Raw genomic sequence first — 23,352 nt, forward strand, 5'->3', positions numbered from 1 at the left:
TTGACTTCAGCATCTGTTTCAGTTTAAGTCTTGTGTCAGATTGATGTTCCATAAAAACAAATAATTAGGGAAATGTTTCAAAAGTGGAAACATGGGGACTTTCCTGGCAGCTCAGTGGTTAAGACTCCACACTTCCACTGCAGGGGTCACAGGTGTTATCACTGGTTGGGGAACTAGGATCCTGCATACTGCATGGTACAGCCAAGAAATTTTAAAAAAGGCGGGGGGAATGCATGAAGATGAATAAAACCTGAATAGCCTCAGTTGGGAAAATGGGGAGTGTATTTGTGAAAGTGTACAGAAATCAGACATACAATACCTGCTGTATGATCAGTGATTGTTTCCACATGGCCTTGTGTCCAACTGCTCTGTAACTATGGCTGCAGTTCCTGTTCACCAAGACCTGTGCCTTTTGTGACTGGGCATCTTATCATTGCAGCCAGCCGGGAGTCACTACTGAAAAAGAGCTGCCGTCCCCTGGAATTCCAGTACACCCTACTCTTCTGCCAGCCTCACTTGTGTCCTGGGCAGCCCATAGCTCGGCTATGTCATTTGAAGTTTCCCTTGTTCATCGCACTTGAGATTATCTTGTTTCTTGTCACACTTAACAGCAGCTGCCTGGCAGACTTATGTGTCATCACCTGCCGCCGTTAGGCTCCGTACATTCAGGGCTATGTTGTCCTTGGACCCAGTGGCCAGCTGTTGATGCTTTGACAGTTGAAGTCAAGCTGTGCACCATCCTGCATGCGTGCATGAAGTTAAGTCACTTCAGTCGTGCCGGACTCTTTGTGACCCTGTGGACTGTAGCCTGCCAGGTTCCTCTGTCCATGGGATTCTCCAGTCAAGAATGCTAGAGTGAGTTGCCATGCCCTCCTGCAGGGGATCTTCCCAACCCAGGTCTCTTGTATCTCTTGCATTTGGCTGGTGGGTTCTTTACCACTAGTGCCACCTGGAAGCCTATGCACCATCCTGCAGTTCTTCTAAGTCCCTGAGCCCGGTAGACGGTGGTCAGTGCTATACTCTTCAAGCTATCATCAAACTTAGAGTTCAGTCTCACGTTGACATCACATCCTGCTTGCCCCTATCCCAGAAAAACGTGTTGGTTTTGACCCAAGAGTTTTTTTATTCAGCCTCCTTCAATCCATATAATGCCCTTTGCAAAAAATTTAGTGAAAATATATTAGCTCATTGATGCTAATGAAAATGATCCAGGTGTAAGATTTCTTTTGTACAGCCTGGCACATCACCTTGGCCCAACTCTGAATTTGTTTTTAGGTCTCAGTGTTGTGCTATCCCCAGATAGACACTCCAGATCTTTTTTATTTTCTGTTTTTTTATTGAAGTGTAGTTGATTTACAATTTTGTTCTAATTTCTGTATTACAACAAAGTGACTCAACTGTACACATATATACATTCTTTTTTATGTTCTTTTCCATTATGGTTTGTCCCAGGAGACTGAATATACTTCCGTGTGCTGTTACAGTAGGACCTTGTTGTTTATCCGTTCTAAATGTAATTGTTTGCACCTACCAACCCCAAACTCCAGTCCATCCCTCTCCCTCCTCCTTGGCAACCACAGCCTGATCTGTGTCTGTGAATCTGTTTCTGTTCTCTAGATAGTTTCATTTGTACCATATTTTAGATTCCATATAAAAGTGGTATCATATGATGTTGTCTTTCTCTTTTTGACTTTCTTCTCTCAGTATGATAATCTCTAGTTGCATCTAGCTGTAAATGACATTAGTTTTATGGTTGAGCAAGATTCCATTTTATATAGGTACCACATCTTCTTTATCCATGTATTTGTTGATGGACGTTGAAGTTGTTTCTATATCTTGGCTATTGTAAATGGTGCTGCTGTGAACATAGGGGTACATGTATCTTTTTGAATTATAGGTTTTTCTCATGCCCGTAAGTGGAGTTGCTGGATCATTTGCTAGTTCTATTTTTAGTTTTCTGAGGAACTTTCACACTGTTTATCATAGTGGCTGTACCAACTTACATTCCCACCACAGTGTAGGAGGGTTCCCTTTTCTCAACATTTGTTATTTGTAGATTTTTTTAATGATGGTCATTCTGATTGGTGTGAGATGGTACCTCATTATAGTTTTAATCTGTAATCTCTCTAATAATTAGTAATGTTGACCATCTTGTGATGTGCCTATTGGACATCTGTATGTCTTCTTTGGAAAAATGTCTATTAAGGTCTTCTGCCCATCTTTCAGTTGGGTTGTTTGTTTCTTTGTTGTTGAGTTGTATGAGCTGTTTATGTATTTTGGAGACTAAGCTCTTGTCTGTTGCATCATTGGTAAATATTTCTCCCATTCCATAGGTTGTCTTTTCATTTAGCTATGGTTTCCTTTGCTGTGCAAAAGCTTGTACGTTTGATTAGGTCCCATTTGTTTGTTTTTGTTTTTAATTCTATTGTGCTTAGAGACTTACCTATGAAAAGCCACTCCAGATCTTGATTGCGACCATGCTGAAGCTCTTCATGAGAGATTTTTTAAACAATTCAGGGACTGATAGGCCAATGATGATGAAAACTAAAGGAACAAATTTGGAGTTTTTTAGAAGTTCATTGGCATCAAAGAGAGATTTCAGGGACTTATTAATATCCATCCACTTTAAAAAAAGAAAGAGAATGGGAAATAATGAAATGAGCCAGGCAGGCATGGACAACTCCCATGAGAATGTATCAAAACCCACTTTTATAGGCAATTTACAAGCGACCTAAATATGACTTCATGGTAGATAATATCTCACAAGTATCCTTTCAGCAATTTGTATACATAAATGCAATTGTCTTTTTATATGTAATTCTGTTTATTTAAGCTGAGCTGTGTCTTCGTTGCTCCATGCAGGCTTTCTCTAGTTTCAGTGTGCAGGGGCTGCTCTTCATTGCAGTGTGTGGGCTTCTCATGCGGTCTCTTGTTGCCGAGCACAGGCTCTAGATGCGTGGGCTTCGGTAGCTGTGGTGCACAGGCTCAGTTGCTCTGGGGCATGTGGAATCTTCCCCGACCAGGGATCAAACCCGTGTCTCCTGTTAGCAGGCAGATCCTTCACCATTGAGCCACCAGGGAAGCCTCATAAATGCAATTTTCTTATCTCCAGGCTGCCCAGATATGGAACTCTTTCATTCTCCTAACGGATTGGTCCAGATACTGTAAATGATAGTCTGCGTTTTCATGGAAACAAGAGGGACCATAGTTTTGATGGGAACAATTCTGGTTATGCCATTGTCTCTGCAGAATTTTTAATAACACTCCTTTCAAGCCCAAATGTGTCCCTATTTGGCCTACAAATTGATTACTCAATATGTACAGGAATACAGTTAAGGATTTTTGTTAAGGTTCATCCAGTACTTAGCGATGATATTACTGGTTAGGTCTTGAATTATTTAAAGTGGTTATTCTCAGACTGTAGTATACATTGGCATCACCCAGAGGCCTTGTTAAAGCATAGATTACTGGGCCCCAACCTTAGAGCACCTGATTCTGCAGGTCGGGTTGTGGCCTGAGAATCTGCACTTCTGTTTCCCATTCGATGTTAACGCTGCTAGCCCAGGACAGACACACTTAAGGACCACTAACTCTTTTCCTTTGCTTTGGTAGTATTTTGAAGACAAGGAAAAAGACTTGACAATAAACCAAGCAAGTTAAAAGCACAATTTGATAAAATGTCTTAATATTATAGGCTAGTATAAGAACGTCAGCTGGTGAGCTGGCCAACTGCAGACTCAGTCTGATCAGATTATGACAGGTGAAGCCCTGCAGGGATACCCATGTGCTGGATCATTATTGCTTTTGTGTGTGATTTTGAGATTTGGTGACAATTCATTATATAGCTTACTTTAGTGGGGGGAAAAAGGACTTTTTTTTTTTAATTCCAGAGGAGGAATTTAAGTGGTCTTTTCAAAGATTTACTCATTTTTTTGTTTGTTTCAGACAAAGCCTATATGTGCTGTGTATATACATATGCGGTGCTCAGTCACTGCAGTTGTGTCTGACTCTTTTTGACCCCGTGGACTGTAGCCCACCAGGCTCTCTGTCCAGGGGGTTCTCCAGGCAGAAATACTAGAGTGGGTTGCTGTACCCTCCTTCAGGGGATCTTCCTGACCCAGGGATCGAACCCACATCTTCTACATTGCAGGCGGATTCTTTACCGCTGAGCCACTGGGGAAGCCCATATATATATATACATATGTGATACATGTATATGAGGAATGAAAGACAGTGAAGTTCAAACAGTAACAGATGGAGTTACTAAAACAGATTTCAATTCCATTTTTTATTATGTTGCCTTTGACTCTTGTGTAAAAGAATTTCTGGGAGTGTTTTTTCTCTAGGTTTTCTGTATAGACATTTTATATGTGTGTCTCCATAAAACTTCCCCTGAGCTCTACTTATAAATGGACTATTATTTTTTTAAATAAATGTATTATTCTTAATTCATATTAAATCATGTACAGTGGAAATCAGATGATATTTGAGCAAAGTTTCTGGAGCGTCCTGTCAAAATATCAGAAAAAGGTGCTTTGATCTACATTTTACTGCTTATGTCACTACTTTCTATTCAGCATTTTTCTGTAACATTGTGCAAAACCCCAGACTTTTTAACCAACACATCAAAGAAATCCCTGACCTTAAAAGTCTCTTGGCTTAAGGAGATGTCACCAACTGAATTTTTAGTTTACAGCGTTCATAGGTTAAGCTTTTTTCCTGAATCTTTGTTGTTCTGTATTTATGTATGTACTCTGGATATTACTCTCCTCAATTACGGCAAGAGAAGTATGTTTAGATTCAGATCATCCGGTTCTTTAAAATCAAAAAAGAAAAGTCAGTAATGAAAAAAAAAATGGCACCTATATAAACCCTGTAAACTAAGAATTCACTTGGTGACATCTCCTGAAGTTGATGTAGTGGGTGGGCCAAAAAGTTTTTTGGGGAATTTTGTATGATGTTACAGAAAAATCCACACAAAATTTTTGGCCAGCTCAGTATCAGGAGTTGTCACCTTGGTTCTGGCGTGATCTTCTGGTTTGTGACTTGGAATTAGTGGTTTAATTTAAACTATCTTTAAGGCTTCCTCCATCTCTGTTAGTAAGAGACGTTCTAGTAGTGTATTAATGTTTAACAACCAGTTTGGGGGTACCAGGAGTGCCATGGTAGTAGCATTGCCCATTTCCCTGGTGTAATTACTCCCGCCATGGCTGATTTCAGGCTGCCAATGTGGTGTCACTGATCTCAGAGACGGGCACAATGGCACAACACAGCTCTCTCCTGTGGGAGAACAGCTGTGAGGTTCCGACCCAATAATCCATGTAGGGGCTGAACTGTCCAGCCTACCTATCACATTAATCATGCAAACCAAATATTGTGAGCTCTTTGAATGAAGTCTTATCCTCCAGGAAAGGTGTTGCCTGTCAAGTATGCATTTCCAAACACTCAGTGGCTGCCTTCAAAGCCCCCCTGGGGGCTGACAGTATTGTGGAAGCACTTCCCTGTGCTCTACTCCTGCCCACCCCCTTGCCAAAGCCCCCAAGAATGCCCACCTGGAGATGGTGCTCTCCGAATGGAAGTCTCGTATGTCTGTTCTTCATGCAGCAGCCAAAATGTTCTGTTTAACTTGATTTGTGTGTGTGTGTGTGTGTGTGTGTGTGTGTGTTGAATGCATGTGTATGTGTGTATGTGTTTGCTGCAAACCAGGAAATGCCATTCCACTGTTGGGAGTCGAAATTCTCCTTGACTCCCACTGCTCCAGGCCTCTCCGTACTGATCCCTGTCTACCTCTGGCACCTTCTCTCCTACTTCTCTCTCTCTCCCTTGGTAGCACACTCTAGTTTTGTTTGTTTGTTTTTGTTCTCCAGATATGCCAGCCTCATTTCGAGCCTTGGGGCCTTTGCATGACTGTTCCTTCTGCCTGAAACTCTGTCCCTTTAGTTCAGAGCACCCTTGACAGCCAGTTCAATCCACAGTAGCCCCCTCCTCTCTAAAGATAACGCTTCAAACCACGATTTTATTCATAGTACTTAACCTTTATCTGAAATTATTTTCATTTGTTATCGTCTTCATCCCCTTATTCACCTTTCATTAGAATGGAAATGGGTCCTTTCTGAGCTGCTTATTTGCTTTACCCAGAGCTTGGAACCGTATTGACTACGTGGCTGCTGCTGCTGCTGCTGCTAAGTCACCTCAGTTGTGTCCAACTCTGTGCGACCCCATAGATGGCAGCCCACCAGGCTCCTCCATCCCTGGGATTCTCCAGGCAAGAACACTGGAGTGGCAACACTGGGTTGCCATTTCCTTCTCCAGTGCATGAAAGTGAAAAGTGAAAGTGAAATCGCTCAGTCCTGTCCAACTCTAGCGACCCCATGGACTGCAGCCTACGAGGCTCCTCCGTCCATGGGATTTTCCAGGCAAGAGTACTGGAGTGGGGTGTCATTGCCTTCTCCGTGACTACGTGGCAGGTGCTCATTAAAACATTTGAAGAAAGAGAGGAAGGAAGTCTTTTTGCTTTGGATTAATAAAGAACAAAAAGGAAGGGGAACCATTCATAATAATAATATCTTATTGAAAAATTCAGGTTACTATGTTTACTTATGTTCATTTGCACTGTATACAGGAACTCCTTATCATCCATCTGTTTTACCCACAATAGATATCAAGTGCCAAGGACATAGAAATGGAAGATGCAAGAAGACATCAGAAAGAAATACTGCCCTCTAAAGGGCTTATAAACTAAACACTTTATGAATTTCTTCTCTGTTTGATGATCCCATAACTAATCAGTAATATTAATTATATATGACATGATATTATGATATGATTATATTTTATTTATGGTATGATGATAATTCTCCCATAGCTATGATATTATTAAATACAATTATTATATAATAACTAGTTAGCTGTATGACTTAGATAGGGTTTCCCTGGTAGCTCAGCTGGTAAAGAATTCACCTGCAATGCAGGAGACCCCGGTTCAATTCCTGGGTTGGGAAGATCCCCTAGAGAAGGGATAGGCTACCCACTCCAGCAGTATTCTTGGGCTTCCCTGGTAGCTCAACTGGTAAATAATCCTCCTGCAATGCAGGAGACCTGGGTTCAATCCTGAGTTGGGGAGATCCCTTGGAGGAGGGCATGGCAACCCCCCGCCCCCCACAGTATTCTTGCCTGGAGAATTCCATGGACAGAGGAGCCTGGCGGACATGACTAAGCAACTGATTTCATTTTTTTTTTTAAACCAGCACCTAGATAGCTTTTTTTTTTTTTTTTAACCAATCTGGAAATGTTTAAGAACAGAAGTCTCAACCCATGAGTCTGAAACTTGAGTCTAGCACTTTTTCTGACATTTCTGTAAACATTGGTTGAACTGTTTTAACCCTCTTTGCAGCCGATGAGGTCCACACTCATCTGCTTTGCTCTGGCTCTGAAGATGAGGAAGCCACAGAAGGCGGGCATTCAGGCTTTCATTGCTACAGAAACTGAACCTGCCAGGCCATGAGCAGTGCCTTCCTGCACCCCCTGTGCTGGGCACAGGCCAGCCGCTCCCACCACGGTGGGGCTGCATATAAAACAAGGGGACTGTGAAACTGGACTGGTGTCCAGTCCCTCCCAGCTGAGACTTTTTGACTACCAGCCTGGGGCCCTGCCGAGATCAGTAGCCTGTTAAGTCATTTTCATTCCACCATCCCTCTTTCGGTGGTACTTCTGCTGGACCTACTTCTTTCACTGACCTTGGGAGCAGGGACTGGATAAAGTAGGCCTTGTCCCTGGAGGGCTCCCACGCCAGCAGCCCCCTGGAGGCCGGGCCATGGAAAGGGGTCAGGCAGGAGCCCCGCAGGGATGACAAGGTCTCTTGCTTTTCAGCCTTTGTTAAATGCCTCTAAGGGACAGATTCCTGCCTCTGTGCAGTCTGTTCAGCAGTCCAGGGATCTTTGACGTTTGTACCTTGCTTTGTAAGGTTCGGGGCTTCCCAGGTGGTGCTAGTGGTAAAGAATCCTCCTGCCAAAGCCAGGAGATGCAAGAGACTCGAGTTCGATCCCTGGGTTGGGAAGATCCTCTGGAGAAGGAAGTGGCAACCCACTCCAGTATTCTTGCTTAGAAAATCCCATGGACAGAGGAGCCTGGCGGGCTACAGTCCACGAGGTCGCAAAGAGTCAGACGTGACTGAGCACACATACATCTACATCTCCACCTTCTAAGATTCAAAGCACTTTCACATACATAATGCAAACATGATGTCCACACATTTAGATTTGTAAAATATTTCAGAGTTTGAACATGACACCGTAAAGGAGTTTGTTGCTTTACAAAAACTTTCAGTACAGATTTGCCTTGAATAACTAACATATTTTAAATTTCTCAAGCCACCCAAGTAGGGTACTCTGCCACAGTTTCAGGAACTCAGTTGCAGAACGAAGATACAGAACAGAATAAACAGAGACAGAAGGAAGATACAGTTAATAAAGGGTGGCAAATGAATCTTCCAGTCCTGGAATGTGCTATTTTTCTAACACAGCAAAAATTTTACTCTTATTCTCTCCCTTTTTTTTAGAATTAGTTGACAAGGTTTTCATTTATTTATCAATCCAAGAATAGCGTTTTAGCTTCAAAGGACACAGCTGGATCCTTTCTTTCACCGACAGTCCCTGGTGTTTGTCAGACAAGAGTGTGTTTCCCAGCTCATCCTTCCTTCCTTTTAACCCAGGGTCTGTGTGCAAACCCCTGTGAGAATCAGCCTTTTTGTTGTCCAGATTAAGCAACTCTGGTCACATGCAAATGGGGTGTTCACTAGGAACAAAGCTAGAAGTCCAAATGCCAGTGTTGTGGGTGTTCCTTAAGGGTTTGAGACAACGTCTCACCTGCCAGCAAGGCCACCATATTGGTCGGAGGGTGGGAGGCCCGCCATGCCCCTCCTTCATGGAGCAGAGGCTGGGATGGGCTATATGAAGCATTTGCCATTAACCCACATGATTACTTTGACTTCAGAAGTAATCATATGATTATTTTGACTTTCAGAAAGAATCCTTGTTCCAGATTATTGGCCTTGGTCTGTGAAGTTCCAGGAAAGCAGGAATAGTGTCTTTCCCTCAGGGACCTTCCAGTGAGTAGATAGTATTAGCATTGCTGGTGTTCCTTTTGAGAGCCATTTCTGCGAACATCTTCAAACCAGAAGTGCCAAGAGAGGAGTGTAGTGGGTCACACTGAGGTTTTGGGCAGATGGTTATGCTCCTCAGCCTAGGAGGCATCACATACGGTTTTAGAATAGAAAGTGCAGTGTAAATTTAAGGCTTAGGAGAGGATGGTAACCAAGAAAAACCTTTGCAAATGGTCTTGTGACAGCATGTTTTAAGCATAGAGAGCCTGGAAGTGGAGGTGAAGATACGCATACAATGGTTCATCAATATTCCAGTACAACACAGTACAATGGTACGTTCAGCGTCGTACCTCTCATTAGCAATATTTCAGAGCACTCTGCAAAATTGCAGCGAATGTCAAGGGTCAGTCAATGTATTTCCACAGTATCTGCATCTACATTTCTGATTTAATGCCTAAAGCTTTTATTTCTGATTTTCAATAAATAAATCTTTAGCCTACCCGAGAAGAAATATCAGAGGAATTCAGGTTATAAAATGTATTCTCACTGTGCTGCATGCTTAGTCGCTCAGTCATGTGTGACTCTTTGTGACCCTTTGGACTGTAGCCTGCCAGGCTCCTCTGTCCATGGGATTCTCCAGGGAAGAATACTGGAGTGGGTTGCCATTTTCTTCCTCCAGGAGATCTTCCCAATCCAGGGATCAAACCCGTGTTTCCTGTGTCTCCTGCTTTGTAGGTGGATTCTTTACCCACTGAGCCTTTGGGTAGTCTCTGTTTTCTGTGGCAAGTTCAGAAGCTAAGCATTGGCATCTCTATTGGACATGGAGAAGTAGTCCAGGGTAGTGAAAAGAGTACAAGATTTCCAGTCACCTAGGGTGGAGGCCAAAGCGTGGCCCAGCCATTTACCACCAGTCTGTGGCCTTGGCCAGTAACTAATCCTCTTCCTGTCTCAGTGCTGTCTTCTGTAAAATGGGGCTGGCAACAGTCTCAACCTTATGGAATTTTTGTGGGTATTGGCCATAGCATGACTTAAGTGGCTGACACTTGCCAAGCAGCTAAAAATGGGATTATTACCATGATACAGAACTACAGTGCTTGTATTCTCTTTAACTTACATGCAGGCAACTTTTTTTTTCACATTTTTTTGAAAGTGAAGTATAGTTGATGAGATGGCTGGATGGTATCACTGACTTGATGGACCTGAGTTTGAATGAACTCCGGGAGTTAGTGATGATCCAGGAGGCCTGGCGTGCTGCAATTCCTGGGGTCACAAAGAGTCGGACATGACTGAGCAACTGAACTGAACTGAACTAATTTACAGTGTTTCAGTTATACAGCAAAGTGATTCAGTTATATGTATATATATAGAGAGAGGAGAAGGCAATGGCAACCCACTCCAGTGTTCTTGCCTGGAGAATCCCAGGGACGGGGGAGCCTGGTGGGCTGCCGTCTCTGGGGTCGCACAGAGTCGGACACGACTGAAGCGACTTAGCAGCATAGAGAGAGAGATGTATGTATGTATTGTTTTCAGATTCTTTTCCATTATAGATTATTGTAAGGTATCAAATACAGTTCCCTGTGCTATACAGTAGGTCCTTATTGTTTATCTGTCTTATATATAGCAGCACATATTTGTTATAGCAGCACATATTTGTTAATTCAAAACTCCCAATTTGTCCCAGGCAACATTTAATGTGTACCTAATACACATTAAAGAGACATAAGACAGTTTCTCCAATGCTTGGCTCACTGAACTCAATCTTATTCTACTTTTCAATCTCATTGTGATACGGAGAGAAATCATTACAGTCTTTATGTTTTCTTGAGCCTGTCATCGATTAAACATCAGCAGGGCTAGGTTACATTATGTAAGAGCTGTTCCACTACATTAAGTGGAAGGACTTGTCCAGAGGTGGAAATCAAGTACAGAGGAACAGCTGTGAGACCTCAAGGAAACCTAAACTTTCTAGGATTCAGACTGGGCATCTGTAACATGCTGAGCTTGGCTTATGTGGTTTCGAGGTTGCTTCTAGCCTAAATGCTGTGTTTCTGTTTGCTCAGTTGGCAAGCTTAGGTCTTGTCTCAGCAATTTGATTTTTAAAGTTTTGAATTCATAACTCATGGAATGATGAGTTGGAAGAGACATAGAGACCACCCAGGGTAACATTCTGGTTTTACAGATGAGGAAACTTGGATTCAGAGACTAAGGCTCCCCACCCTCCTTCTATCACATAGTTCATTTTTGGTTGAACTGAAATCAGAACTCAGGTGTCCTGACTCCTAGATCAGTGCTCTTTCCTTGATATTGTGTGGCCTCTTTCCTGAAAATGGGGTATCACATTTAAGAACAAATTATAAAGACAGCACAGATAAGCTCTGACTGACTCTGACAACCCAATCATTTACTGAATAACTACAAAATTAAATAAAGCAAATTGATCTGACTGTTAAAAGGACTATTTGAAAGGTTTTCACGCTCCTATCTATCCATCTTCTGGTCTTCTAGGAAGATGCATTATTATGAAAATTTAGGGATAGCAGGAGGATCATGGCTGCCATGCTCTCTGTCCCTTCATCTCTGGGAGTTGCATTTTGGTACCTTTGAAAAGCGTTGGCTTTCCACTCACCAAGTTTCTAGGATTGTACATTGTAACCTCAGAATCTAACAATCTGTAAATTCCCAATTTTATACTACCCTGCGGTCAAACATATTCATTCCTGGTGAATCAAAGAAATGATGTCATATTGACTAACCACAGTCACCATTGGAATCTGCTAATCATGAGCATGATCACAGGATGGACATAACCTACGTGAGTAACCAAGAAATAACAAATCAAATCACACTGCTTTGTTAGATGGCGGACACAGCCAACACGGCAAATGAGTGGTGTCTTGTTAACCAGCCAGTGTTCTGGGTGTCTGTCCTGTGGTTCTGGCTCAGATTAAAGTCCAGGGTTTCCTTTCTCACCCTGCTCAGGCTGAGCCTCCTGTGGAAGCTGCTCCTTGTGACACTGGAGCAGAGAGAGGAAGCTTGGGGTATTTCATTGGAAACCACTCTCTGTGAAAAGCCACGTGCAGCATTTATTCTAAGAACTTGTTTGGATTTGAGTTACTTTTGGTGAAAAGAATACACTTTCTGTACTAGAAGAAATCAGTTGTGAACATTTATTTTTAAAAGGCTGGCTTTTTTTGTAGAAAGAGGACAAACGATAATCAATTTAGGGTGCTTATTTTTTGCTATTTTAGTGAGATGCAAGGCATTCAAGTCAGGTTCCTAAAAATTAAGAAAAGGAAAGAAAGCATTCAGTATTGAAAAAAAAGCTTAATGACACATTATATTTTAGTTTTAGATTATAGTCAGTTGGTATACAGAGAAAAAGAGGACTGAAACAGGATAAAATGAGTAGAGAAAAGGCTGAGAACCAAGCAAACATACACAAAGAAAGAGGCAGTGAAAGGAAGAAAGATGAGAGAAACCAGACAGTTAGAAGAGAGAATGATTTTGGGGAACTTAGGAGAAAGGACAGTGGAGCCAGGTGACTTTCCTCCCCAACACTTTAGTCCAATTTGTCGTTGTTTTCACCATCTTTGATTGAAGTCTTATCCTCCACCTAGACTATTACTATCAATTCCACCAGCGTAAGAATCACACTGGGTTTGGCTCCCTATTGTTCTCCCGGTGCCTAGCACAGACAGGGTCAACAAGGAAGAATTAGTCAATGAATGCATGAACAAAGGAACAAGTGAAGAAAGAATGTGTAAGGAAAAGAGTCCCGTGGCCCAACCGGCTGGGGCAGCAGTCCCCTGAGAACTGCTTTTGTTTCCTCAAAAGCAAGAGCCTGTGGACTGAGCTGACCTGGCCCCTGAGATACCTATGATAGCAATTTCTTTGGAGGCAGTTTCCATCTCACTCATGTTGTCTTTGCTAAGGATTGTTGTTGTTCAGTCGCTCAGTCGTGTCCAACCCTTTGCAATCCCATGGACTGCAACATGCCAAGCTTCCCTGTCTTCCACTGTGTCCTGGAGTTTGCTCAAACTCATGTCATTGAGTTGATGATGCCATCTATCCATCTCATCCTCTATTGCCAACTTCTCCTGCACTCAATCTTTCCTACCATCGCGGTCTTTTCCAGTGAGCTAAGTATTAGAACAGTGTTTTGTCTCTGTTTATCTAGGAAATGTTCTAAAAGCTGAGGTTTTCGCCATCTCCATCATGTCTCCTGGTACCTCCTCAGCCCAGATCCAGCCAGCCATCTGAGGCTGTCAAACCTTTGTGTTCCATCCTGAGCTTCCTAGGTGGCACTAGTGGTAAAGAATCCGCCTGCCAATGCAGGAGACGCAAGAGACTCGGGTTTGATCCCTGGATCTGGAAGATCCCCTGGAGAAGGAAATGGCAACTCACTCCAGTATTCTTGCCTGGGAAATCCCATGGGCAGAAGAGCCTGGTGGGCTACAGTCCATGGTGTCACAAAGAGTAGGACATGGCTGAGTGACTGAGCATACACATGCATACCATTTTAACTTTGATTTTTTTTTTTTTTGGCTGCACTGGATCTTACTTGTAGCATGCGGGATCTTCAGTGTTCGTTGTGGCATACAGACTCTTTTTTTAGTTAAGGCATTTGGGAGCTTTTATTTGCAGTATCTGGGATCTAGTTCCCTGATCAGGGATTGAACCAGGGCCCTCTGCATTGTAAACATGGAGTCTTAGCCACTGAACCACCAGGGAAGCCCCATTTAATCCATTTTATGTGTAGAGTTTTGTGGCATTCAGTACATTCACATCATTATGCAAACATTCCTACTGTCTATCTCCAGAAATTTTTCATCTTCTCCAATTAAACTTCTCCAACTATACCCATGATATACTAACTCCCCAAATTCACTGATATTTTATCAGATTTCAAACTTTTTTACTCTAGTATTTTTATTTCCTGAAGTTATCCTACTTTATTATTATTCAACTTTCTGTCCACAGTCTCCTTTCTGGCCAGAAGGCCTAGATACAGACAGGTCTGGGTTGGGCTTCCAGCAAAATAATTTGCTAGCCTCAGTTCAGTTCAGTTCAGTCGCTCAGTCATGTCTGACTCTTTGCAACCCCATGGACTGCAGCACACCAGGCCTCCCTGTCCATCAGCAACTCCCAGCGTCTACTCAAACACATGTCCATTGAATCATGGATGCCATCCAACCATCTCATCCTCTCTTGTCCCCTTCTCCTCCCGCCTTCAGTCTTTCCCAGCGTCAGGGTCTTTTCCAGTGAGTCAGTTCTTTGTATCAGGTGGCCAAAGGATTGGAGTTTCAGCTTCAGCTTCAGTCCTTCCAATGAGTATTCAGGACTGATTTCCTTTAGGATGGACTGGTTGGATCTCCTTGCAGTCCAACTGACTCTCAAGAATCTCCAACACCACAGTTCAAAAACATCAATTCTTCAGCACTCAGCTTTCCTTATAGTCCAACTCTCCCATCCATACATGACTACTAGAAAAGCCATAGCTTTGACTATATGGACCTTGCCAGCAAAGTAATGTCTCTGCTTTTTAATATGCTGTCTAGGTTGGTCATAACTTTTCTTTCAAGGAGCAAGCGTCTTTTAATTTCATGGTTTCAGTCACCATCTGCAGTAATTTTGGAGCCCAAAAAATAAAGTCTCTCACTGTTTCCTCATCTATTTGCCATGAAGTGATGGGACCAGATGCCATGATCTCAATTTTCTGCAAGTTGAGTTTTAAGCCAACTTTTTCACTCTTCTCTTTCACTTTCATCAAGAGGCTCTTTAGTTCTTCTTTGCTTTCTGCCACAAGGGTGGTGTCATCTGCATATCTGAGGTTATTGATATTTCTCCCGGCAATCTTGATTCCAGCTTGTGCTTGCTAGCCTCAGTTTCTGCATTTGTAAAATTCAGATAAGATATAGTACAGTAGATAATACAGATTCTAAATAGATAAGAGAACTGGAGTTCACTGGATTGTCTGTTTATTAGCCATCCCTCCTACCAGTCCACAGATTAGTGTTCCTCACACCAGCCACTGCTCTGCTGACATACCTAGCTTCCTGATACCTTTGTCATTCTGATGCCCTTTCCGGGGGACACACCATCTTGTATCAGTCCAGCTCCTGGCCTCAGCTGCACACCCACCTGGGCTGTTGGTGAGCCCTGATCTCTGATGGAGTCATTCCAAGGTAGGGTCTCCCACTCCACCCGGCAAGCATTCAGTGGTCCCTATTTGGCTTCTCTTCCCCAGTGGCTCAGGTGGTAAAGAATCAGCCTGCAAGACAGGATACCTGGGTTCGATCCTGGGTCGGGAAGATCTCCTGTTGAAGGAAACGGCAACCCACTCCAGTATTCTTGCCTAGAGAATCCAATGGACAGAGGAGCCTGTTCATGGGGTTGCAAAGAATTGGACACAACTGAGCGACTAACACTTTCATTTTTCACTTTTCCCATTCCTTATGCCAGCCACTTCAGATCTTTCCTCTTCACTCCATCTCCCTACCCTGCCACTACCCTAGTGGTTCCCGTTAATCTTCTATGTCTCCATAGATCAGACTTCTTAAACTTTAGTGCACCTACAAATCATCCAGGCCCCCTAGGAGGTTCTGATTTCATAAGAGGTGGTGGGGTTGAAATCTGCTATTTTTACAAGCAACCCCAGGGAATTTTGATACGCAGACTACCCAGTCCACTTTTCATGGAGGGCTGTCCTAAGCCACAAGCTCCTTGAGAGCAGACATTTGTCTTACCTGATTTTCATCTTTAAATACTTGGCAATAGATGTTGAAGCACTAATCGAATGAATCTGGCTGTCTCTCTGCACTTCAGAATAAGTTACCATTCGCCTTTGAAATGCTAATTAGCTACAGCTGTTTAAATGCAGCTTAACTCTCTTGAATATTTTATCCTATCCTTTATCAGCCTTTTCCACTGCCATTGGGGGTCAGGAACCATAAAGAATGTGTTTTTCTCTGACTAACAACTACCAAAGAAACCAGCCAAAGGGCCAGATGAGATTTCGACAGAAGTGCCAAGGTGCGGAGGTTGGACGTTTCCCCTTTCCCTTTAGGGGGAGAAAGAACTCTTCTGGCTCTTGTGCTAGGCATCAGCTAGGCAGAGGTCTTTGCAGCCACTGCAGTGGGCTTTTCTGGAGTGGAAAGAATCTTAAGCAGGAAGGTCACTGCTAGGGATACTGGGAGAAGGTGATTTAAGGAAATAGGTAAATATAGACTGGGATTCCTGATCAGTGGCTAAAAGGCTTGTGTGCATGCTCAGTCACGTCTGACTCTGCAACCCCATGGACTGTAGCCTGTCAGGTTCCTCTTTCCATGGGATTCTCCAGGAAAAAATACAGGAGTGGGTTGCCATCCCCTCCTGTGTTGGATTCCAACCCAGGGATCAAACCTGGGTCTCTTGTATTCCAGGTGGATTCTTTACTGCTGAGCCACCACGGAAACCCAGACAAAAAGCTAACCTGCCTTCAAACCCTAGCTCTGCCAATTCCTAGTTTGTGATAAGGGTAATTAAACTCTTGGGACCACTCGATTCCTCATCTGTAAAATGGGAAACTTTCTTGAGGATTGAAAGATGGGATACAAGTAATTCACAGGGATTCTATGATGTTGGGCAATCAGGAAGAATTTTCAAGAGATGTGAGTATCTTGGTAACCATCTGTTTTTACCACAATGGAGGGAACACACACACACACACACACGTGCACTTACACACACACACCCCTACACTCTCAGTCAGCCTGGAAAAACAGAAGTAGCACCCACTGTTGCCCTCTGGGGAAGTCTAACTCTAAAACCCCATCTCCAGCTGTAATAAAATGTTTCCAAAAGGAGCAGACAGGGTAACCCAGGGCCATGCCCTCCCACTTCCCTCTTCCCCAGAGCCTGTCTTGGGGAAGTGGGAGGTAAATGGGCGTGGGCATCTGGAACTGAAACATGTCTTTTATCACCTTCTATTCTGCCACCCCTTTCTCCTCTGCGCCAGGGCAGGGATCGGGTAGGGAGGATAAACAGCTCAGGCCTTTACTGTTCCCACACACATTTGGATCTGCTCTTCTCAGCCTCCAAAGCCTAGCTCATCATTCATCAAGATTCACTAATTGCCTACAGGGTGCAGGATGCTGTCCTAAATGCTTTACCTGGGACCTCCCGGGGTAGACCATAGGAAATTCGTTCCAATATTTAAAATCTTCCCTCACCTCATGAAGACTAATGTGGAACCCTCACTTCATTCCCACCTTCAACCTCTCCCCACCCCTGGCCAGAAAAAGTACCTTTTGCTTTGAAAGTGCTAAGAAGGTTAATAATGTATTCAGTTGCTCAATCATGTCCGACTGTGTGCAACCCCATGAACTGTAGCCCACCAGGCTCCTCTGTCCATGGGATTTTCCAGGCAAGAATACTGGAGTGGCTTGCCATTTTCTTCTCCAGAATGTTAATAATAATGAACCCATCTAAACATTCTTTACATAACTTCAGGCTCCCTTCCATATGTATTCCCTTTAGGAGAAGAATTTGGACTGGTTTCCTCGGATGCGAGCCATGTCCCTTGTTAGCAGTGAAGGTGACAGCGAGCAAAATGAGGTTCGGAACCTGCAGGAGAAGCTGGAGTCAACCATGAGTCTGGTCAAACAGCTGTCCAGTCAGCTGGCAGAGCTCAAGGAGCAGGTGGGTGCCCTTCGGAGATGGAGCTGGGTGGTGGTGGCGGCGGGGGGCGGTGATGTGAAATCTTTCACCACTGTGAGTGGGAGAGACTGGAGAATCCTGGCAGTGAGATTGTTATCCATGGGATTGTAAATCACAGTAAAGAAACCCCACGCTGTTGTAAGAACCACCTCTTGGCAAGCAGAGGCTGCTTCTGCTTATCACACGCATCTTGTGTGACACTTCTTCTGTGGAACAGGGAAGGAAGGAACAAATACTGAAAGACAGGGGCCGCTTTGGACTTTTTGATAGAAAATCGTATATTCTGCCATCACAGCAATTATTAAGTTCATCAGAAAAGTAGATCGTCATCAGTATCTATCATTTCAGTGCTACACTCAACCCCTTCATCACGTAAGATTGTTAGCCTTAGTAAAAATAGTATCAAAAGTAACTGTGGTCGCTTTTAAAATGACTAAGGTGATGGCAGTGATGATATATGACAAGCAGGGGCTGCTTTAAAAGAACCATGGTTCCTCTTTCTTAACCACAGAGAGGGGTTTGCTGTGTTTCTCTGCCTATGGAAATTCACTTTTAAAGATACTTTCCCTTTTTCAATAAATATTCACTGGGAAATATTCACCCAACACTGTGTGTTCTACCAGCGCTGGGAAGGAGTGAGAAAAATCAGCTTAATACACTCTCTCTTTTCCCCCCAGATGACAGAACAAAGGAAGAATAAGCAGAGACTGGGCTTTCTCGGATCAAACACACCCCATGTGAATCATCACATGCCACCACACTGATACCATGGGGGCAGCCGTGACTAGCCTTTCATCAGTGTGCTGCCTGATCACTGAAAAAAGAACTGAGACCGAGGGGAGTGAACAGTGCCTATTGTTGAAAAGTTAAAAACAACCAAGTGCCAAGATGTTGAGTGGTTTAGCTCTGAGAACAATTTTTAACTGTGTTTTCATGGTTGAGAAGACCAAACTTAAAATGCAGCCGCTAGAAAGCACACAGCACGCATTCTTAATGCAAAGTGAAGCCGCTTGCTCAAATGGACAGAGAGAAGAGGGGGGAGGCAGGGGGGAAAGAGGTGCAGGGCAGAGAGAACTACCTTTGGCTGAATCGATAAGGGTCTGTTTTGTCTTTAATGCTCACTGAGACCTTTGTCATGGTTGACTGGAATGTCTTTCTTTTAATTATGGCATCTGAGTCAGTGATACAGGAAGTCATATTTTGGTGGCTAAGTTTTACTAAGGGAAATAACTAAAAAGATTCAAAATGAGAGCTGAAAAGAAAAAATGTTAATGCTTCCAAATCGTAGCCATCACGGGCAGTTTCCTTATTTATAACATGGAACACAATGGATTTATGGCCCTAGGAACTAGTGCTTTGGAGCCTATGTCCCTCAGCTGACAACACAACTGGAATATGCCTGCTTTCTCCCAGATTCAGAGGGACTCTTGTCAATACGGAGCACAAAAAGAGGCTTTCATATGACTTGTTAACATCATGTTTCAAATCATGTAGAGACTAAGACTATCAAAGATTTGGGAACAAAAAAGCTGACAGTAAGCCCCAGAGAAGAATTTTTTGAGAACGTATGTGTGCTATTGAAATACATTGAGATTAACAAATGAAAATGCTTAAAGGTGACAGGAAATACAGAGAAACTTACGATGGTGGCATTGCCTTTTATAAATAAGGAGTAAAAGCTATTTGATTCATGTTTGCTGTGCTTAAGAACTGAGTGGTTTTATTTATTCTATTCCTGCAGTTAGGGAAAAAATCCAAGAAATGTATTGAATACTCCAGAAAATGCAGCGTTTCAATTGCATATTTTAAACTCTATCAGTAAGAGCTTTGCAAAAGGTAAAAAGATAATAATCTCTTTCTCAAATTGTTTTTATGTTAAATTATGCAACCAGAATTTGTAGAGGGAGAAAATAACCTGCCATGCCTGTGTTAGTCTCAGAGACTATGCCTTTAGAATGCTAAAGCAAAATTCACATCCTGAAAGTGTTAGGAGAACCGCCATGTGGTGAGAGAGCAAGGCACTGACACCAGACTCTGGGAGGTGCTCAGCAAGCTGACCTTTTCTGGTTGCTGCCCCCAAAAGAACAAAATACCGCCTCTTAAGCTCTCGTGTCATTACCACCAAGGTTTAAGGTCTGGACAGGATTTGCTATGCCCCTTTTTAAAGCTTTTGGATTATTTGAATGTAGTTTAAGCTATTGGCTCCTAAAATTCTCTAATCACGGTCTAGGAAGATGATAAAGGATACCCATAACTATCCTTCTTCCACACCCCATTAAAATGTAGACTTGGAAGAAAGCTGTGGAAACCCAGAGCAGTGAATTTTTGAACTGAATCTGCCCCCCTCCAAATAATTCCCCAAGTTAAAAATTCCTCACTCTGATGTGATAGTATTTTTCTGGACCAGTCCTGAAGGATCACAATCAAGTGATACTCAGAAACTGAGCTATATGCAACACAGAGCCTAGGACCCAGTGGGCGTTCGGTGAATATATGAGGAATTCTACTGTCATTCAGTCCTAATGCTTCACTAAAACTTTAAACCGTATCACATTTTGATTTTTAAATGGCTTCACCAAAACTGAAGTAGACAAAGCAGCCATTTAAAAAAAAAAACACACGCACAAAATAAGGCCCTTTTTGTTATTAACAGTATTAGATGAGAAGTACCCTTTTAAAGCATTTTAACTAGGCAGGCAGAGAGTTTCACAGGCAGGGTAAAGTGGTAAATACTGGCTATATTGCAATGTCAGAACCTATCTCTGTTTAGCACAAACTAACATGTTTCTGATGGATGTCCCAGCATCAAGAAAAGAAATTAGTTTGTACAGATGAGAGCAACCTCTCAGATGAACTACCTACTTTTTTCTTACACATTTTTTTTAGGGAGAATGAGTCGTTGGATATGTACCTGCTATCAAGAAATGGCCTAACCTCTCCAACCACTGTGGAGTGGCAAGTCACCACATCACAGTGTGTTTTCTCCTCTGAGAAGTATTCAGAAGGGATTGCAACTAACCAGACTCTTATTTAATCAAAATTGAAATATTGCTCAGTTGTGTTTCTCTTCTTTCCTTCCTCAATACTTTGAGATTATTAAAGTAAAATAAACGAAAGCAAGCAAAAGAGGCAGCTTTCAGGCTATTAAATTCATGATGAAGCAGATAATCATGACATTCACTATAAATTTATATTTGTTTTATATATGTTTGTTAATGTAACTGGAATATTTGACCTAGACAAGTGTCAATTAACATTCTCATATTTATATAGTGATATTAAAATAAGTACAATCATCTTTGATTTTGATGTTAAGAGAAATGTTTTACTGTTTAGTTATTAAAACCCATATTGGCTTAAAAGTATCAGTTTCTGCGGAACATAATTTTTAATTTCAAAAGGATTTGATTCCCCTACATAGTCCACTCTGAAGCCCAAGAGTTTCATGCAGGTATGTTTTAAGACTATAATACTAAAAAATAAATTTTATACGTGTAAAATTAACATATTTTACCTTGTAAAAGTTTCTTTAGACAAGGGCTTATTTTCTTGCATACTGAAACTTTTTTATTGGTGATGAGGATGCATTTTCTAGTGGATTATTGATAAATCAGGAAGATATTCTGCTCAAGTCGGAACTGTTTGCTTTTTTCCATATTCTCAGCTCACAACTCGTTGTTGTGGTTGTTCTTTTTAGTTTATAGTTGTTTTATTTTATTAGAAGCAGTAATGCCGAAGGGTCCGCCCTTGTCCCCATGCCCCAGGGCTGAGAATAAGCAGAGAAATTGGGGATCTAGAGACTTGGGGAGGGAAAGTGCACGTTGGGACTTCACTGTGATTAGGGGAAGGGCTTCCCTGGTGCCTCAGTGGTGAAGATCCCACCTCCCCAAAGCAGGAGACTCGGATTTAATCCCTGGGGATGGAAGATCTCCAGGAGGAGGAAATGGCAACCCACTCCAGTATTCTTGCCTGGGAAATTCCATGAACAAAGGAGCCTGGCAGGCTACAGTCCAGGGGTCGCCAAAGGTCAGACACAACTGAGCTAGTAGTAACGTAGTATGATTAGGGGAAAGACAGAGTAAAGGGTAGACAGTAGGATGAACAGGGCTTACCCTCCAGGGACCCAGTGGACTGGGACATAAGTAAATATTGCACAGGTATAATGATTTAACAGATTACAATCTCAAGAGATAACCCTTAAACATGCAAAGAATAGGGCTTTGTGGAGATCATCCGTAAGAGGTGTGTTCTCTCCAGCGGTCCTTAAATCTTTACAGAATCACAAATCAGCATATTCTGACCCACAGACCTGTTCCGGGAAGCCCTGACACTCAATGCAGTGCTAAAAGGGGGTGCAGCAGGCATCTTAAACACAAGCACAGGTGCCCATAGGAACCAGAAAAGTGACCAGAATGAGTGCAGTTGTGAGGGGCACATGTGTGTAGGGAAGGGGAAACCTATGGGGAGCTTTCTTTTTTTTAGTTTATTTTATTGAAGTATAGTTGACTTACAATGTTATGTTAATTTCTGCTGTCCAGCAAAGTGAGTGTTATATATAAACGTACATTTTTTCATATTCTTTTCATCATGGTTTATCCCAGGATATTAAATATAGGTCTCTGTGCTGTACAGTAAGGCCTTGTTTATCCATTCTGTATATACTAGTTTGCGTCTGCTAATGTGGGGAGCTTTCTGTTTACAAATTTGACACATAATTCCACTCTGAAGAAAATGCCTGAGGCCAGTTGAGGCTCTCTAGTCATTGGTGGCTCAGCTGGTAAAGAATCCCAATGCAGGAGACCCTGGTTCAATTCCTGGGTTCGGAAGATCTCCTGGAGGAGGGCATGGCAACCTACTCCAGTATTCTTACCTAGAGAATCCCCCTAGACAGAGGAGCCTGGCAGGCTACAGTCCATGGGGTCGCAAAGAGTTGGACACGACTGAGCAGCTAAGCACAGTCACTCATGTGTTATCTTTAAAAGAATTGTTGGTAAATCTACACCATTTAGTAGAAGAAAGTACACTACACCAAAATGGAGCAGAGGAGCTAAAATGCATGTGCAAGTCAAGAAATCTGAAAACAAAGCCAGATTTCACCTCTGAACTGAGTGTTTCCACAGACTTGAGTAATGTATAAAAGTATCATACCAGTTTTTCTCATTTCACCAGAAGCCTTTTCTTCCCCTGTAGTAGAAGATTGCTATATTTGCCTCAAAAAGTATGATTCTAATATATGTCAAGACCAGATAAGTATAACTTATAAATTATTATTAATAAAGTTGAGTTTGTAAAACTTTTTTTGTGTGTGATACTTCAAGTGCTTTGTCATTTTTTAATGTTTCTAAATAATGTATTGGTATGAAAATCATTACTATTACTATTTTACATGGTGACTTGGGGGACAAAACTTTGGCAACTTGAACCACACTGGTGAGATGGTTCAGGTGGGCCATTGTGCCCAACACTTACTAGGAATTGGCCTGACTCCCAATTGGCCGGCACTTCCTAGTATATTGACATTGTGCTGACACCCAGCAGGGGCTCCGTGGGCACAG

The 23,352-nt window shown here is 42.6% G+C and overlaps 1 protein-coding gene across 3 annotated transcripts in view; it reads left to right on the top strand.

Moving 5' to 3' along the window:
• ITPR2 (inositol 1,4,5-trisphosphate receptor type 2) overlaps positions 1-23,094 on the top strand; it is a 591,729-nt gene extending 568,635 nt beyond the window's left edge. For 2 of the 3 annotated variants that reach the window (XM_024991354.2, XM_059886107.1), the window contains exons 56-57: positions 17,618-17,779; positions 18,475-23,094. In XM_024991354.2, coding sequence (XP_024847122.1) covers positions 17,618-17,779; positions 18,475-18,561 — 249 coding nt within the window. In that variant the 3' untranslated portion in view covers positions 18,562-23,094. 3 annotated transcript variants of the gene reach the window in all.
• Positions 23,095-23,352: the final 258 nt, after the last annotated feature.

The sequence above is a fragment of the Bos taurus genome, chromosome 5, assembly GCF_002263795.3.
Source record: "Bos taurus isolate L1 Dominette 01449 registration number 42190680 breed Hereford chromosome 5, ARS-UCD2.0, whole genome shotgun sequence".
Taxonomy (NCBI): Eukaryota; Metazoa; Chordata; class Mammalia; order Artiodactyla; family Bovidae; genus Bos; species Bos taurus.